General features: G+C 45.4%; 1 protein-coding gene across 5 annotated transcripts in view; it reads left to right on the top strand.

Moving 5' to 3' along the window:
- Positions 1 to 19,152, top strand: part of AIFM1 (apoptosis inducing factor mitochondria associated 1) — a 909,880-nt gene that overhangs the window by 806,504 nt on the left and 84,224 nt on the right. For all 5 annotated transcript variants that reach the window (XM_069613095.1, XM_069613094.1, XM_069613093.1 and 2 more), the window contains one exon: positions 3,118 to 3,350. In XM_069613095.1, coding sequence (XP_069469196.1) covers positions 3,118 to 3,350 — 233 coding nt within the window. The remainder of the gene's footprint in view (positions 1 to 3,117; positions 3,351 to 19,152) is intronic.

The following is a 19,152-nucleotide window of genomic DNA, read 5'->3' as shown; positions in this document are numbered from 1 at the left end:
GAGCTGCTTTATGCAATCGGCTGACGCCCCACAAGCTAGAAAATGATGTGAACTGTCTGTCCGGTTTATATGATATGAGGTTATACGATACAATGTGATATTGTTAGACAAAATGTTTTACCACGTCATGCGCCCGTTTGATCGATCTAAGAGGTGGGGTATACAGGACACGCTCCACCTCTTGTACGCTCTGTCTGACAACCTACTCAAGCTTAATGTCTTTGCTTGCTTAAATAAGATGCCCCCTAACCCCCATTGCTTAAGATTTGCACTGCAGGGTGGACGGGTTTCTTTGGGTGGGAATGGCAAGGATCTGACGCTGGCTAATCAATATCTGTTATGCGGTACCATGCTTCTTTTTACCTTACCTTGTTGTTTGCAATTTCTTAATAAATGTTCAAACTTAAAACCTACTGTAATTAATCTTTTACAAAAGGAGTGCCTTGAGTTTGTATTTGTATTTATTAGTCTTAAATAGCGCTTTATACCAAAGCGCTGTACAGTTACAACAACAGGGTACATTTAACGTAACAGAAGCAAATTACAAACATGAATCAGTCACCAAAACAGTATGTAGAGCAATTATTCAGAGGGGAGGTGGGGCTAGGAGGAAGGGGGAGGAGGAGGAGGAGGGAAAGGAAGGGGGAGGAGATAGGATGGGGAGGGGGAAAGTGGGGGGAGAGATTAAGGGGGGAAGGGGGGAAGAGGGGAAAGAGAGGGGAGTGAGAGGACGGGGGGTGTCATGGCGGGGAATGGAGAAGGAGAGATTTGAGGGACATGCGGAAAGAGTAAAAAGTAGGAGTAGAGCAGATAGCGAGAGGCAAGGAGTTCCAGTGGAGGGGGGCCAGGGGTTTGAAGGAGCGGAAACGGGAGGAGGCACAGGGGAGGGAGGAACAGTGAGGAGGAAGTGGTCAGCGGAACGAAGGAGACGAGAGGGAGTGTAGAATGAGAGAAGGGATGAGAGATAAGGGGGAGCAAGATCGTGGAGAGATTTGAAGACCAGACATAGGAAGTGGAATTTAAGTTGAGAATGAAAGGGGAGCCATCCAATGGAGGATAGGGAAGCAGAGATGGAGTCATGGGGGGTGAGGAGACGGAGGGTACGGATGGCAGAGTGATAAATACATTTGAGGGGGGGCAAGGTGGGAAGACCAAAAAGTAAGGCGGAGCAGTAGAAGAGGCGAGAAAAGATAAGGGAGGAGATTAAGAGTTTAGTAGCATGAAAAGTAAGTGGGGGAAAACTTTGCAAATATTGTACAGTTGGTAGCGACAGGCACGAGAGGTGAGTGAGATATGATGGGGGGAAAAAGTGAGAGAAGAGTCAAATTGAAAGCCTAGGTTACGAGTGTGCGGGGAGAAAGTAAGATTAGAGGGAGGAAAATGAAAAAAGGGGGAAGGGAGTTGGAAGGGAAGAAAACTACTTCAGTTTTGTCAGAGTTAAGGGAAAGAAAGCGAGAAGCCATTCAGTTTTTAATAGCAGTGAGACAGCAGGAAAGTTTAAGGTGGAGGTCAGGAGAGAAGGAAAGAAAGAGCTGCGTGTCATCGGCATAGAAATGGTGGGAGATGCCAAAAGAGGAGATCACAGGGGCAAGGAGGGCGGTGTAGAGTGAGAATAGGAAAGGACCAAGCACAGAGCATTGGGGAACTCCGTATCCAAGAGGGTGGGAGGGAGGGGAGCGGCCACCCCAGGAAACAGTAAAAGAGCGGGAGGAGAGGTAAGAGGAAAGCCAGTTGCGTACAGAGCCTTTGAAACCAAAGGAGGAGATAGTGTTGAGAAGAAGGGGGTGATCAACAGTGTCGAAGGCAGCCGAGAGATCAAGAAGAATAAGGACAGATGATTGCTTAGTGTGTCGGGCAGAAAGGAGGGAGTTAAGGATGTAAGTGAGGGCAGTTTCAGGAGAGTGTTTGGGGCAAAATCTAGATTGAGAGGGGGGAAGGAGAGAGAGATTAGTGACAAAGGATGAGATTTGCGAGTAGGCAAGGCGCTCAAGAAGTTTAAAGAGGAAAGGGAGAAGTGAGATGGGGCAGAAGTTCGAGGTGAGCAGGGGATCAGCGGTAGGTTTCTTCAGAATCGGAATGATAGTGGCATTCTTGAAAGCAGAGGGGAAGATCTTAGGAATAAGAAGGGAGGGGACAGGGTCAGATGGGGCAGACGAGGGATGGGCTCTGGAGAGGAGGATAGACATGTCAGAGGGGGAGACTGGGGAGAATTCAGTCATGCAAGTAGAGGGTGATGAGGGAGAAAGGGGGGCGAGTGAGGAGGAATACATTTTTTGTCGAAGGGCAAGAATCTTTGAGGAGAAGAAGTTTGCGAAGTCAGAGGGAGAGAGGGTGGAGGAGGTTGAGGGATTAGGGTTGGGGGAGAGTGAAGACGAGAGAGTTTGGAAGATACGACGGGGGTGGGAAGCTTGGGAATAAAGAAGGTTTGAGTAGTAGGAGCGTTTTGCTGAGGTGAGACAGGAGACCTAGAGGGAGTGATAAGAGAAGTAGGAGGATTGGTTGGAAAGTGATGGAGATTTGAGCCAGAGTGTTTCAAGACGTCGGAGGAGACGTCACATGGAGAGGAGTTGAGGGGAGAGCCAAGGTTGAGAGGGTTTCCGGGTTGGACGGAAGAAGGAAATGGGGTTACATTCCTGTTCAATTTCCCCATACCGCATTTACTGTAACTAGTCTGCTTCCTTTTGCTGAACTCTTAAACTCACAATATTGAAACATGACAATCATGTCTGCACAGAAGGCCAACAAGTATTGGAAGAAAGCAGTTTGTCCTTCCAAACCAGTTTTATTTGAAATGTATGCCACTGCTTTCTTTTTATACTGAAGATAAATCTGCTTTTCACTGAATTTGCTGTGCCTCTCTTGCCTTTGTACGTTTCTTTCTTCCTACTTCAAATATCCAGGTACCAGTTCAGAGAAGAAATGAAGCTTACAATTTGCACCTGTTTTCTTGCCTGTGTTTAAGACTGTTAGCTAGTCCAGCCTCTCAGTGTAACACCCCTTCTCCCTTCCCCATCAGGTGGTACTTGCCCGTTTTCCAAATCTTCTCTGTTGCTGAATCGACGCAGGTTCTTAGGGCTGTGCTCACTGCTTTTTAACATGTTACATGTCCTTCTATAGGTACAGGCATCCGATCAGAAAGTGAGACAGAAGCAGAAGCTTCAGCTTCAGAAATCAATGTGCCCTTTAGTGTGTCGGCAACCGCAGCTTCAGCAGCCGCCACGTCCAGCTCAGCAAAAGCTCCACAGCAAGGCGAGGAGTACGGGAAAGGCATCGTTTTTTACCTGCGAGACAAAGTTGTGGTGGGAATCGTACTTTGGAATATCTTCAATAGGATGCCAATTGCTAGAAAAGTGAGTGAACCTTTCATTTTGTAACAGTCTAACATATTGTACTTGAGACATGTTTGTGTACAGTAGTAGATGGATCCGGGCTTATAAAACAGGTACTTGGTGCATGTGGAAATAGTTTGGTATCAGCCACCTGTTGAGACTGTCAACTATATCTGTTGGGGAGCAAAACCAGACTGACGCTCCCAGAAAACCATAGAGTTGTCCTTGTAGTTTGGGCTGAAAGTTAGGGGGGGTGGGGGAGGTGGGGGGGATTGGAGGGGCACAGGGGGGGCAGGGGTGAGGGGGAGAGTGGGGGGGCAGGGGTGGGGGGAATTGGAGGGGCACGTGGGGGGAGGGGGGGAAGGGAGTGGGTGGGAGTGGGCGGGGGGGCACGGGTGGGGGGATTGGAGGGGCACGTGGGGGGGAGTGGGGGGGAAGGGAGTGGGGGGGAGTGCGGGGGAAGGGGGGGAAGGGAAAAATCGTGTTTGTTTTTTCTAGGGTTTTGGGATACCTTTGAACTTCCTTTTACCTTGTGTCACTTTGTAGAGCAAATACCCATAATTAATCTTGCCCTGGAGGTGGGTGAAGAGTTAAGACATGCAGTGAAGGTTTAGGGTTGGGCGGGGGAGGCAGGGTTTCATGGAAAGGGGTAGAGTTAGCAGATTTGACATTAAGCCTTTCAGGACTGTTCTACTACTGGTTATGAAAATCAACAGAAGGCAAGTACTGTCTTGGTTGAATGAAAGGAAAGGGCAAAGAATGTATAACAAAACACAAGATGTCCTAAGCCAAAATACATGTGGCAATATTCAGTGAAGTACACAGTTGAATGAAGAAACTGTTCATGACAATAGGGTACATATTTATGACGTGTCATAGTTATGTATATTTGTGAGTATGACTTGAAAAGGAACAAGGCACACAATGGGCAATGTGGCCAAGGCTTTAGGCAAACATCAAAAAGTGTCTAATGGAACAAACATGAAATCAAGTAGGTTTGATTGAATAGCAAAGAGTCTAATATCTGAATTGAATTGCACAAAAAATGTATTGATACATACTGACAAAGCGCAAGGTAGAAGATTGTAGATTGTATGGGAAAATAAAACACTGAAGTTCAATCTGCAAAATTACATGTAATGCAATGTAATTTGAAAAAAAGTGTCTATTTTGTCGACCCGAGAACTGGGTCTTTGGCTATGTGGGCGTAAACATTCTAGTGCGTCCCAGTCTTCATCAGGACAGTAGAAATAATGGAAGAGAGATCTTCTGATGTGTTCGTTTTGAAGGTGTTTATTGCTAAAAGAAAGTATGACAGACTTTAGTTCCCTGAGGAACTTTGTTATCAAAGGCTTTGTTATGCATGCATATATATATATATATATTTCTAAGGCTTGTGGAATCTGCTTGGATCACAATCTATGCATAGGCCAACATCTAGTGGAAGCTGCAGGGTATTACAGTTGTTGTTTTCGAAACTCAAAAGGGATGTCGACGGGGCGCTCCAGTAATACTATCCCTAGTGTGATATCGACTGTAACCATGGGCCTTCACACGTTGAGGTCACCCAGATTGTTTTTTTCCGCCATCACATTGTACTATCCAATGTACTGCACTTTCCCCCTTCCCATCCTCCACGCATTTTTCCCCTTTTCCCCTTTCCCCCTTCCCATGCACTTGCGCGATCTGAATGACGCCTGGCTTAGTAAGATCGTTGTCTGTCTTCCCCCTGTTTCCCCTCCCATGCCTCCTCGCACCTCGAAACACTTGTGTATAGGCGCGTTATAAATGCCTTATCATATCATCTAACGGATGCTTAATCGCAGAGTTCTTATTTCAACTAATGCCATAGTTTGAGAAATAATAAGTTGGTACTCTCTCTCTATCCTTTTATCATCGACTTTCGACAAACATCTCGACGGCAGTGGAAAGGACGATCGTCTAACAAAGACCTTGTTTCGATGACACCCCTCGGCCTTGGAAGGCTGCACCAGGACTCGGCCCTAACAGTAGGGAGAGTGGGGGGGGGGGGGCTGGACATTTCTTAGGGCTCACTAAGAGAATGCATATTCCCCTTTGTTCTCTCTATTTTCGCCTGGCTGCCCTTCCTTTAAACCATGGAAAACACTCCATTTAAATTCTGCCAACGGTACAATAAAAGATTTCCATGGAAAGACGAGCAACGTGTGTGCAATCTTTGTCTTGCATGGGACCACAACAAAAGCCATTGTCGAGCTTATCAGCTCTTCAAAGCTAAAACACTCAATGGCTGAAAGACCAAACGTTGGGCCCACCACGACATGCAGGCTGAAACCGCGTTGGCCGTGGAGGGGGCATCCAGCGACGGCAGCATCGGACAGCGAAGGCGACAGGGAACCAATCGATTCCCAGGTGCTAGCCTCCAACCCCAATAGACAAGCTGACGTCACCATTACAGGGACGACATCCGGCGGCAGTAGCATACAAAGTGCAACTCTCTCCAAACACATACCCTGTGGCTGAAAGTCAATGACGCCATCCTCGACACAGCCAGTCACGGCTCCAAGGGGACGGTCCACAAGTTCCCTGTCCTCTGGGCACTCTAGATCGCCACACAAGAGGCCCACAAAGTCACGCACAGCGTGACATGCCTAAAACACTGAGCGTAAGCTGAGCGTCAGAGGATGCAGCTTCGGACCGCACTTCCGCCGAGACTCGACATGAGACTTCTACGTTGAAATCAGCGAAATGTTCCAGTTCCTCAAAATGATCACATCTCGTCCAAAAACATGTCCCTGAGACGCTTCTCAAGGGGAGGACGTCAAAAAAACATACCTCCAAAAGTCACCAGTCTACTAAAACTCACCATTCCCACAAGGAGAAAGGTAATAATACACCTCACAAGGAAAGGAGTATAGATTCCCAAGAGGAGGGTACCCTAGCAGCTGCTTTTAAAAAATAAGCAACCTACTCAAGAACCACAGACACCCATATCTGTACCATTATTAACTTCCATCCCTAGCTCCACCCAATGGTCCTGTGAGGACATTGATAAGGTAATGCGCAAGATGACCTTGATGGCTAATTTCTTTGAAAAGAATCCTCAAGCCTTTCATAACCTACAGAATACGCCAGCCACAACTGTTTGTCTCCATAGCATCAGGCAGAGAAGAAGAACGCATTTCCAGGAATGCCATCTCCAGGTGGATAGTCAGATGCATACAGCTGTTACTCATTATTAAGCAAAACTGCCTTTCACACCAAGAGCTCACTCCACAAGGGGTACAGGAGCTACTTTGTCCTTTATCGCAAATGTCCTGCTAGACCCCATTTACAAAGCAGCTACATGGAGCTCAGTACATACTTTCACTCAGCACTACTGCATTGACACTAATTCCAAAGCAGATACACAGATGGGACAAGCGGTTCTAAAACCTCTATTTGCCGGTGGACCTTCTCACAATCCACCACCTTCTCCTAACACTGCTCACTAATCTATGCATAGCATGTGATCTAAGCAGATTCCACAAGCCTCAGAAGGGATACATTACTCACCATAATCGTATTTCTGATGTTTGTATCTGCTTAGATTCACATGCGCCCACCCTTCCTCCCCTTGGACAGAAGGTGCATGGATGTTTATATGAGCTTCTCTGGTACATATCTGCTGTGATACACTTCATGCTACCTCATGTCAGAAACAAAAGAATCTGAAGGACCTCGACACGTGAAGGACCATGGGTACAGTGGACGTCACAATAGGGATAGTATTACTGGCACGCCCTGTGTCGACGCCCATTTTTGAGTTTCGAAAAACAAACTGTAATACTCCGCAGCATAGGCCTATGCATAGCATGTGAATCGAAGCAGATCCAAGCATCAGAAATAAGATTACGGTGAGTAATGTATCAGATATATACATTTCTGAGGCTTGTGGAATCTGCTTGGATCACATGCTATGCTATGCATAGGCCGACATCTAGTGGAAGCTGAAGAGTATTCTAGTTTTCGAAAAGGGACGTCAACAGGGCGTGCAAGTAATACTATCCCTAGTGTGACGTCCACTGTACCATAACTCTTCACACGTCGAGGTCCCTCAGATTGTGTTTTTCCGCCATCGTGAGCGGATGCTTTTCACAGAGTTCAATTTCGGCTTGCCCCATTTGCTTATGACAAATAGAAAATAGTTTACTCTTTCTATCTTTTTTCTTCCAACTTAGACAAATTCATTGATGCGGTGGAAAAGACAGCCGTCACGCGAATGAATTCAAGATACGACTGACCCTTTTGACCTTGGAAGGTCGCACCGGGCCTCGGTCCTTACAGGAGGGAGAGTGGGGGCGGTCATTGTAGAATGCATTTTCCCACCCATTCCCTTTCTCACCTTGCTGCCTTTCGCAAACATGGCTAGAACACCTTTTAAATTCTGCTCCACATGGAATAAGAACTTCCCGTGGATAGATAAACACTGAGCGAGTAACTTGGGTCTAAACCGCGACCACGACGAGGGGCATTGTCGAGCCTGCAAGATTTTCAAACCTAAAACTCTTAAAGACCGAAGAACCAAGCGCTGGGCCCAGCATGCATTGCAGGCCGAGGCCGCTATTGACGTGGAGGGAGCTTCCAGTGATGGCAGCCTTGCCTTTATTTCAGACAGCGAGGGCGGCGGGGAACAGTCAAGTTCCCAAGTGCAAACCCCCGACCACAAGAGACAGGCCGGTAGCTCTGCTACGCGGACGACACCCGGCGGCAGGAGCACTTCCGCTACCTCCACCACTAAACGCACATCCCGGGGCATTGAGCCGGCGTCGTTGACAAAACGCCCAACTACGTCGTCAATAGGGAGGTCTACAGAATCCCTGTCCTCTGGGCACGCCAGATCCCGATTGCCCCATGACAGGCCCTGGAAATCGAAAGACTTATCTACCAAACGCCGGCTGACGAGGCGGAGGTCCGTCCCACTACCGAAAGTCGACGACATGAGTCGAAATCGGCTGTAGGGTCGAAAAACACTGGTTTACCCCACTTAGTCAAAAAACTAATCCCAGAGAGCCTGTTAAAGACTAAGTACTCCAAAGAAACACTCCTCCAAGAGCCCTAATCGTAAGGATAAATCTCTTAAAGGCAAATCTACCCCTTCTAGGGAACCTCTCTCTATCCCACAAGAGGAGGGTTCTTTGTCTGAAGCCTTACAAAACCAGGGCCTAGCCCCACCCTTAGGACAGGTCGCTGCCCCTCCGTACCCTGGGGTTATTCTCAGTTCATAGCTATGGACTGCGGAAGACCTATATAGGGTAATGTCAAGAATGACCTTTATGGACACTTTCTTTGGGGGGAAAAAAAAAACCTCAGTCTTACCAGAACTTCCAGGTTACACCTCCTGCTACTGAGGCTTCCAGCTCTCAGCCCCCCGCTTCAAGCTCCCAGCCCCCAGCAAAGAAAGCTCGGCCAGATTCACTACCAGTCCAACCTGTACTAGGTGTGCTTATATGATGCTCACACAGACACTGAAGGGGATAATGAGGACTACCAGCAGTCTGATCATCATTATTATTATTATGATGATGAAGAGGCAGAGGTGTACACCCTGGCCTCACCAATTCAACAGGGCTCCTCAGTGGCCGATTCACCAGTGGATAATCATCCCCTCCTTAACGACATGCTAATCAAAGCAGCTGAACACTTTGGTATCCAGACACAAACTCAGCTAGACAAAGACTTTGTGGAGGATATCTTAGGAGACAAAAAGGCTGCCACCCAATTCATCCCACTCTTACAATCTGGCCAGAGGAGGATCCTACCTTCACTGGAGACACCTAACCAGACTAGGGCAGTTAACCCGCAAGTGGACAAACTTTTCCACCCGGCACAATCTGACCCGCTCTGTATCAGGGGCCAGCTTAAGCCGGATTCACTTGTGGTGACAACAACCCGTAAAAGGGCAGGGACACCACTAGCCTCTTCAGAGGTACCCCCAGATAAGGAAGGCAAAAATCTCTATGGGCAGGGAAGTTGTGACTTCAGCAGTTTTTCAGACCAGAATTGCCAACAACTCAACACTGTTGGCAGGTTACAATTGCTACAAATGGGATGAAATAACTGCCTTAATAGCTTCTGCTCCCGAACTCTTAAAATCATAACTAGCCCTGGTGGCGGCTGATGGCAAGGAAACTTCCAGCTGCATCCTAAAAAGTAACCTCTATGTCGCAGATAATGCGGCCGGGATTATCGCTGAGGGGCTTTAAACTTGAAACCCAGGCTACGTTACTTAGCATGCCAGTGGAACCTTCAGTTTTTTTTCGGTAAAGCAGTGGAGAATGCCGTAAAGTCAGCCAAAGAGCAATACGACACCTTGACGTCTCTGGGCCAGTTAACAAATGCACCACCAGGCCAGAGGGGTGGAAACAATTTTCGCCGTTTTTGTGGCCAAAACTCCCAATGAGGCTCTGGTTACGGACATGGTCAAAATTCCTCATGGAATAACAACCAAGGTCAAGCCTAACAGGGCTACCATAGAGGCCAGCGCAGGTCCTGCGGCTGGGGAAGATCCTCCAGATCTAGAGGTGGAGGAACACCTACCTCCCAAACAATGACAGCCCGCTACAGGTCCCCTTCTTACCTCCCCAGTACGGGGACGTATTTCACTCTTCACCCACGCATGGGAGGGAATAACCACGGACAAGTGGTTGCTATCAACAGTACCGGGAGGCTATTGTGTGGAGCTGATCCAAAGACCATCAAATCATCTCCCGCGCCAGAGAAAGACAACGAAGGAAGAACAGCTCCTCCATGTAGAGGTCAATGCGCTGCTTCTCAAGGACGCCATAGAGCTTGTGCCATCCAACGAGGTAAACAAGGGTATTTATTCGACCTACTTCCTTGTGCCAAAAAAAGATCTATGCGCCCAGTGTTAGACTTACGCCCTGCAAACACTTATGTAAAGCCACAAAGATTCTGCATGACAACGCTACTAGAGTTAAGCGGGGAGATTACATGGCAATACTGCATATGAAAGATGCCTATTTTCATATTTCAATGTTCCCAGCGCACAGAAGACTCTTGCGTTTCAAGATAGCAAACCAGCACTACCAATAGCATCTGCTCCAAGGGTATTTTCAAATGTACTGGCGATGGTGGCAGCGCACCTGTGCAGGGAGGCCCTACCTACCCCTATCTGGATGACTGGCTGATCACAGGGGAGTCACCCCTTCTTTGCAAGCAAAACACGCGAAGAACCATAAACCACCTCTTCCAATTGGACTTCTCAATAAACAAGAAAGTCAAGTCTTGTACCAAACACAACAAAAGAGTTCCTAGGAGCTATTTTAAGACACAAACAGGCTTGGCCTTTCCATCCATGGAGAGCGTGCACAACATGCTTTGGCAAATACCACAGTATCAAGCCGGTCGCCAGATAAGAGTATGCAAAGCAATGCGTTAACTAGGCATAATGGCATTGTGCATGTACCTGGTCCCGCACGCACACGTGCGCATGCTCCCCATGCAGGAGTGGTTGGCGAACCAGTGGTCTCAGGCAAGCGGCCAGTGGGTCGATCTACTGGTCGTTTCACCAACACTAGTTGAAAAGCTACGCTGGTGGACAAAAGAAATCCTGTTAAAGGGAAAGGCCTTCCACGATCCATAAGTGCAAGCGATTCTCACAACAGACGCATCACTCTCCGGGTGGGGGGCTCATTACCTGCACCACACAGCACATCGTATGTGGACTCGCATCACGACACAGAACCACATCAACCTGCTGGACCTGCTAGCAGTATTCAAAGCGCTTCAAGCATTCGAAGCGCAACTGACGAACCAGTCGGTGCAAATTATAACAGCACCACTGTGATGTTCTATGTAAACAAACAGGGGGCACACACACTCCAAGTCTGTCCAGGCTGGCACAGAAAATATGGAGTTGGGCACTCAGACGGGGGATGTCCCTAGCCTCCCAACATGTTCCAGGGATACTCAACACCCTAGCAAACTCTCTAAGCAGAGAGCCCCTACCAGAGGAACAAGAGTGGCAACTAAACTCAAGTGTCGTAGACCACATCTTCTCACAGTGGGGTTACCCCACGCTAGACCTGTTCGCTCCAGGAGAAAACAAGCAATGCCCAGACGTTGCATACAGGTTCCCCCAATCAGACTCCGAGGGTAACGCCTTATGGATGAACCGGTTAGGAAAATCTGCTTATGCTTTTCCATTAGCTCCCTTAATGAGCATGGTAGTGAACAAGATTCACAGAGCACATGATGCTCATCCTAGTTGCTCCTATGTGGGCAAGACAGCCATGGTATCCACATCTGTGCAAACTGGCGATGTGCGATCCATCAAACTCCCGTGTCCGACAAACCTATTGACCCAACACGGGGAGGGGAATAACAGTACATCCTCAACCACACTCAATGAACCTGGCAGCTTGGCTCCTGAGGTCATATAGTTCGGTCACCTTAATCTGCCACAATGGTGTATGGATATCCTCAAGGAACCTCGTAAACCAAACACCAGGCGCTATTATTTCGACAAGTGGAGAAGATTTGTAATCTGGTGCCAGTCGAAACAAATAAACTCCATAGAATGTACTCCATCTCACATTCTAAATGATATGCTCCACTTGTTAGACTCAGGGTTAGTATTCAACTCCATAAAGGTCCACCTGGTGGCTTTATCAGCATATACCACCTCTCATAATAAAGTATCGTGGTGGAAAATTCCAGTAGTTAAGGCGTTCATGGAGGGTGTAAAGAGACTCCACCCACCAATTTCTAATCCACCGCCAGGCTAGGATCTCCATGTTGTGCTAGCTAAGCTCACGGGGCCCCTGTTATGATAGTTCTTCTATTGTTCACAGCATGACGTACCACGTCATGCTGCATGTGTTGCATAACGTTCTGTATTAACTGGAGCGTGTTCGTGTACCGTTCCAGAATGTTATGGGGCCGTACACGAAGACGCTCCAGGTCTGATGGTTGGCCTTCTAGGGGGCTCCTCCTAATAAACTATCGTAGTCACAATATACTACACTCAAGTGTGTTAATTACGCTACACTACAAATGGCGACGAGGAGCTGGGAGGGAGCCCCCAGATGCGACAAAGGATTGAATTGGAAACTTGTTACACACAAGATAAGAAATTGACGACTGAACCTGCGCAAATCGACGCATGGCACGACGATAAAAGAAGGCAAGTGCATGCGAGTGTGGTGTTACGGAACGAGATGAAAGGGTGTTTAAAGTGAAACCGGGCGGATTAACGCACTGCATGCATCTTTTAAAACTGTGCTCGAGCCACGGTCAACTGAAAGAGACATTAGAGGAAAGCACCCGTATGCGTGTTTTACGTGCCGACGCACGTCTTTAAGGATGGATAGCATGGCAACATAACAAGTGATGGACAAGTACAACTGCATACAATACGCTACGTATTGATAACGCAGCTAGCGAACAACACTACAAGTTAAAGACTGAACGGCCGCCTTTGATATAATATTGTGCATGCACGCTGCGGTAAATTTTGTTATATAAGCAAAGTTGCTTATAAAAAAAAAAATTTTTTTCACTTCTTAAAAAAAAAAAAAAGAACACTGCAAAATAAAAGGAAAGAAAAGTGGTGATTAGTCGCATACGAGGAAAATTAGGCCGACATGCAAAACAATATCGTTCCTCCAATGAAGTTTCTGGCACTGCCAGGGAATCCAGTGTGTCCATGGGAGCAGTGGCAAGACAATTTTCAGGTATACCTGAGAGCAGTAGGAGGATCTAAGTTTAATGATGATTCAAAGGAGGCAACATTGCTCAACTGTATAGGTACTGAGGCACTCAGAATTTTCAGGAATTTGCCAGATTTGGACCACACGGATGTAGTTGTGGGTGGTGAATCATCAGCTGGAGCAAGGAAGTACGATGTAGCAATTACTAAACTGACCAAACATTTTGGAAACAAAACAAATGTTGTGTTGGAACGATACAGATTTTTCACGAGGAAACAGAATAAGGGTGAGAGCATAGATGCCTACATAGCTGCGTTAAGAGGTTTGATGGCCACATGCACATTCACGGGAATGGCAGATGAATATTTAAGAGACCAGCTGGTACTACATGTGGCGGATACACGCATACAGCAACGTCTGTGGCAAGCTAAGAATCCCACATTGGATCAGGCAATTGAAATAGCCAGGTCAATTGAGCTTGGCGAAAAATGCTTGAAGGAGGTTCAAAGCAAAATAGAGACTGCTGAGATAAAGTTGGTCAGTGGAGTCACAGATGGACAGTATGGAAATGAAGAAGAGTTGGTTGCCATGGTCAAAAGAATAGTCAAGGCAGATACTGATGCTGGACAAAGACAAGAAAGAGATGGTTCATACAGAATGTCTAACAATTGCTTCAAATGTGGTCGTTGGAGACACATCAACGTAGAAAAAGAATGTCCTGCCATATCGGCTGAATGCTACAGGTGTGGAATGGTAGGTCATTTTGGGAAGTTGTGTCGTAATAGCAGAGGCAGAGGCAGATTCAATAACCGACATACAAGGTATAATGGTCGTTACAATAGGGGAAGAGGCATCACTACGGCAAGTATAAAAGCCTTGGAAGAAATAGGCGGTCCAAGTAGTTTGATGGCGATATCAAACAGATTTGAGGAAGAGGTACAGATACTAGCTTTTAATTCTACCGAGAGTGGTGCTGGAGCATGGGTGTCAATGGAATTGGATGGAGTAGTGTTAAAAGTTATGGTGGACACAGGTTCACCCTATGCCATGGTGGATGCAGAGACGTATGTCAATGTACTAAAAAAAAATATGGAAGATTTACAACCGACAAAACTAAAGGCTACGGGATATGGCAAGACTCCAATCAATGTAATTGGTTATGTGTGGGTACATCTGAATTTTGAAGGGAGGAAAACGTATTGCAAGTTATTTGTGGCTGAAGATGGATTTTCTATAGTTGGATGGTGGGAACAAGCTGCACTCAAGATGCGTATACATCCAGGAGAGAATGTACCAATTCTTTGCATTACTGAGAGTAGTTGCAGCACTTCAGAGAATTTAGCCAAAAGTTTCCCCAAGGTGTTTAATGATAACATAGGGACCCTTAAAGGTTTCAAACATAAGATTATACTTAAAAGGGGAGCAAATCCCATAGTACACAAAGTTAGAAACATACCCATTGGCACTAGAGAGGCATTGAAGAGTGAACTGGAGAAATTGATCGTACAAGACATAATTGAACCAATAGAAATTTCAGAATGGTTATCCCCCATCGTTATTGTTAAAAAACCCAATGGATCGATTAGAATGTGTGTTGACCTAAGGGACCTAAATGCCAACATTTGGGTGGATCGCCATCCTCTTCCGAATATAGGAGAAATGTTGACCACGATGAAACCAGCAAAGTGGTTCACAACGCTTGACTTGTCGTCAGCATATCATCAAGTGATGTTAGCTGAAGAGTCCAGACATTTGACATCATTCATTACCCCTCTAGGAGCATTTCGATATAAGAGAATGCCATTCGGATTAGCTTCTGCAGCTGCAGTATTTCAACGTTTAATGCATCACCTGTTCGATGGTCTTAAAGGAGTTCATTATTTCCAGGACGATATATTGATATCAGCAATGTCCGAGGAAGAACATGATGCCAAGTTATTGGGGGTATTACAAGTTATACAGCAGAAAGGCATGACACTAAAAATCGATAAATGCAAAATAAAACAGAATGAAGTAACATATTTGGGTCATTGCATAAATAATGAAGGTATAAAACCCAAAGAATCGCTGGTCGACACCATTCTTAAGATTCCAGATCCACTCAACAAAGATCAATTACGCAGTTTTTTGGGATTAACAGAGTATTATTCAAAATTTGTAGACCATTATACTGACAGAACAGAACAAATGAGAAAACTGATGTGCAAGGGTACAAGATTTGTTTGGTCTGAAGAATGCAAAAATGAATGTGAAATAATAAAATCAATGATCAATAAGGCACCGGCACTTAAAATGTTTGATTCAAAAGCAAAAACCAGAATATCAGTGGATGCCAGCAACATGGGATTAGGTGGTGTATTGGAGCAAGTTCAAGATGGTGAAGTGGTTCCCATTGCCTTTGCATCCAGGACATTGAGAGGAGCTGAAAGAAATTACTCCACTATTGAGAAGGAGGCTTTGGGAGTTAAATGGATCCTTGAACATTTTAAAAGTCTAGTGTGGGGCATACCGATTGAGGTCAGAACTGACCACAAACCATTGATACACGTTTTCAATTCAAAAAATCCACACATGACCTCACCGCGCATAAGAAGGTGGATCTTGATTATTATGCAGTATAATGTCAATATAAAATATACCCCAGGAAAGTCGAATGTTGTGGCAGATTGCTTTTCTCGATTGCCTTGCAAGTCAGAAGTGATGGAAGATGAAGGAAATAGCGAATTAACAGATGATCAGAACATGGAGTGCATTATTGCACATATACATCCGAGTTTTTCAAAAGAAGAATGGATTGAGGCGAGAGAACAAGATTATGAACAGAAACAAGTAAGGAAAGCCATTGAAGATGGGTGGACGGATGTTGAAAAAAACATTAAATCCTGGGAAAAATTTAGAGATGAATTGACGTGCGATACTACATGCGTTTATAGAGGAGATCGTATAATTCCCCCTGTAAAGATGAGAGAGAGAATTATGAGAATAGCGCATGAAGGACATATAGGAAGAAATTTGACCAAAAGGAGGGTGAGAGAAGCCTACTGGTGGCCCAACATGTGGGGTGAACTGGAAGCCCTTGTTAAAGATTGCACAGCTTGTGCAGTGAGCGATAAAAGCAAGACGACACACGCCACACCATTACAACCAGTGGAAATTCCGAATACTGTATGGACAAAACTGGCCATTGATATAGCAGGACCATATGAAACTTTAGGGCCACAGAAATTTTTTTTAATTGCGTTGGTTGACTATACGTCCAAATGGGTGGAGTGTGGCATAGTAGAAGAGTCTGTATCAGCAATGAAAGTGATGAAGTTTTTAGAGGAGATCTTTAACAGAGAAGGAGAGCCTCAAGAAATGATATCAGACAATGGTGCCCAATTCATGTCAAGTGAAATCCAAAAGTTTTTCAAGGAAAGAGCAATCAAACATTCCACCACAGCCTTATATCATCCAATGGCAAACGGATTGGTAGAAAGGATGAATCGCTTTATAAAAGGTATTATTCAGTTAGCCATTGTCAACAATATACCTTGGAGAGAGACATTAAAGGAAGCACTAAATACGTACAAAGTTACACCCCATTCAGTAACAGAAGAAGAACCTTTCACATTGATGAGAGGGAGAATAGCCACGAACAGACTTAGACCTGCATGGATGATAAGAAGAAAAAATAAAGAAATTAACCTGGAAGAGATAGTAAACAGAGTAAGAAGGAAACAAGAAGTATACAAAAACTATTATGACACACAGAAACATGTCAAAGAATGCAGTTATAAGAAAGGAGATTGGGTGAAAGTGAGAGAACCCAAGAGAGTGATGAAGGGAGAATCAAAATTTCGTTCTCCACAAGTAATAAAGGAATGTTATGGAAAATCAGTAATTTTGGAAGATGGGAAAAAGTGGTCATGTGATGACATTATCCTGGCCAAGGAGGAGGAAGTTGAAAGGAACAGGAGAGAATCGATGACAAAAGGAGAAATATTCAAAGATAAGACTGATGGACTAAGATACATGAATAAGTCGCATGTTCCAGAGAATAAACAGGAAGAAAGGGCAGGAGATAACCTATCATCTGCAAGAATCAAGAAAAGTGTATGGAATCGAAATCAAGACTATGTGTACTATTAGAGATCTCTTAAAAGATTTAGACTACTCATCAACAAACAACAAAGAAATCTCATGACAAAGTGTATCCTTTCTTGTTGTTTTCCAATATATTTGTAGTTATACACTGCACTTATGCATAATATGTAGATAACTGTTAGACAGTCTTAGACTATTAATGTTGGTTGAATTATTATAGAGGGGAAGATGTTATGATAGTTCTTCTATTGTTCACAGCATGACGTACCACGTCATGCTGCATGTGTTGCATAACGTTCTGTATTAACTGGAGCGTGTTCGTGTACCGTTCCAGAATGTTATGGGGCCGTACACGAAGACGCTCCAGGTCTGATGGTTGGCCTTCTAGGGGGCTCCTCCTAATAAACTATCATAGTCACAATATACTACGCTCAAGTGTGTTAATTACGCAACACTACAGCCCCCATTTGAGCCTATGCATAAGTCAACCCGTCAGTGTCACACCTGACATACAAAACTGCCTTCTTAGTGGCTATTAGTTCCATAAGAAGAGTTTGTGAATTGCAAGCATTGTCAGTGCAGGACCCTTTCTTTATTATTCATAAAGACAAATTTGTTTTACGTACATATCCTAGGTTCTCTCCTAAATTAATCTCCAAATTCCACTTGAACCAATCCATTGAGCTACCGGCTTTCTTTCAGAATCTAACTAGCTCGGCTGAGGTGAAACTCCACACACTGGATGTGAGGAGGGTGGTCCTTTACTATGTAAACAAGACCAAACCGCTAAGGAAAACAGGCCAGCTGGTTGTCTCCGTAGCACCAGGCAGAGAGAGAGACCGCATTTCCAAGAATGCCATCTCCAGATGGATAGTCGGATGCATACAACTATGCTATTCATTATCAAACAAGACACTGCCTTTCATACCAAGAGCTCACTCCACAATGAGCACAGGATCTACTTTGGCTTTTATCGCAAATGTCCCCTTAAACAGCATTTGCAAAGCAGATACACAGGTGGGACAAGCAGTTCTAAAACATCTATGTACCGCAGCTCCTTCTCACAACCCACCACCTTCTCCTAACACTGCTTGCTAATCTATGCATAGCATGTGATCTAAGCCGATTCTACAAGCCTCAGAAGGCATACATTACTCACCGTAATCGTATTTCTGATGCTTGTATCTGCTTACATTCACATGCTCCCACCTTTCCTCCCTTGAGAGATGGCGCATAGATGTTTATGAGCTTTTCTGATATTTATATGCTTGGATACACCTGTAATCACGACACACTTCATGCTACCTCATGCCAAAAACAATCAATCTGAGGGACCTCGACGCGTGAAAGACCATGGGTACAGTGTACGTCGCACTAGGATAGTATTATTGGCACGCCCTGACGATGTCCCTTTTCGAGTTTCAAAAATAACTGTAATCAGGGGCGTTGCTAGGGGGGGGCTAAGGGGGCTATGGCCCCTGATCTTTTGGTTGTAGCCCCGGATAGAATCTCAGGAGCTACAGCCAAAAGACTAGCTAGCCCCCAGTCCCAACATCAGCTTAGCCCTGGGTCTTTTCCAGACCTAGCAACTCCCCTGACTGTAATACTCAGCAGCTTCCACTAGATATCCGCCTATACATAGCATGTGAATCTAAGCAGATACAAGCATCAGAAATAGATTACAGTGAGTAATGTATCCCATATTTCTGAGGCTTGTGGAATCTGCTTAGATCACATGCTGTGCATAGGCCGACATCTAGTGGAAGCTGCAAAGTATTACAGTTGTTGTTTTCGAAATGGGACGTCGACTGGGCGTGGCAGACGTCCACTGTTCCCATTGTCCTTCACACGTCAAGGTCCCTCAGATTAATTTTTTCCGCCATTGTAGACGCAAGCTAATTCTTGAAGTTTGCCTTTCGGCATATCAGCATTGAATTATACAAATTAGAGATAGTTTCTCTTCCTATCCTTTATATCTTCCTATGACTATCGATAACCTCCGACAGCGGTGAAGAAATCGACCGTCGAAGAATCCCATCAACAGA

This window comes from Ambystoma mexicanum, chromosome 5p, assembly GCF_040938575.1.
Source record: "Ambystoma mexicanum isolate Mex_15411 chromosome 5p, UKY_AmexF1_1, whole genome shotgun sequence".
Classification (NCBI taxonomy): Eukaryota; Metazoa; Chordata; class Amphibia; order Caudata; family Ambystomatidae; genus Ambystoma; species Ambystoma mexicanum.
This window is presented reverse-complemented; position numbering and strand designations above follow the sequence as displayed.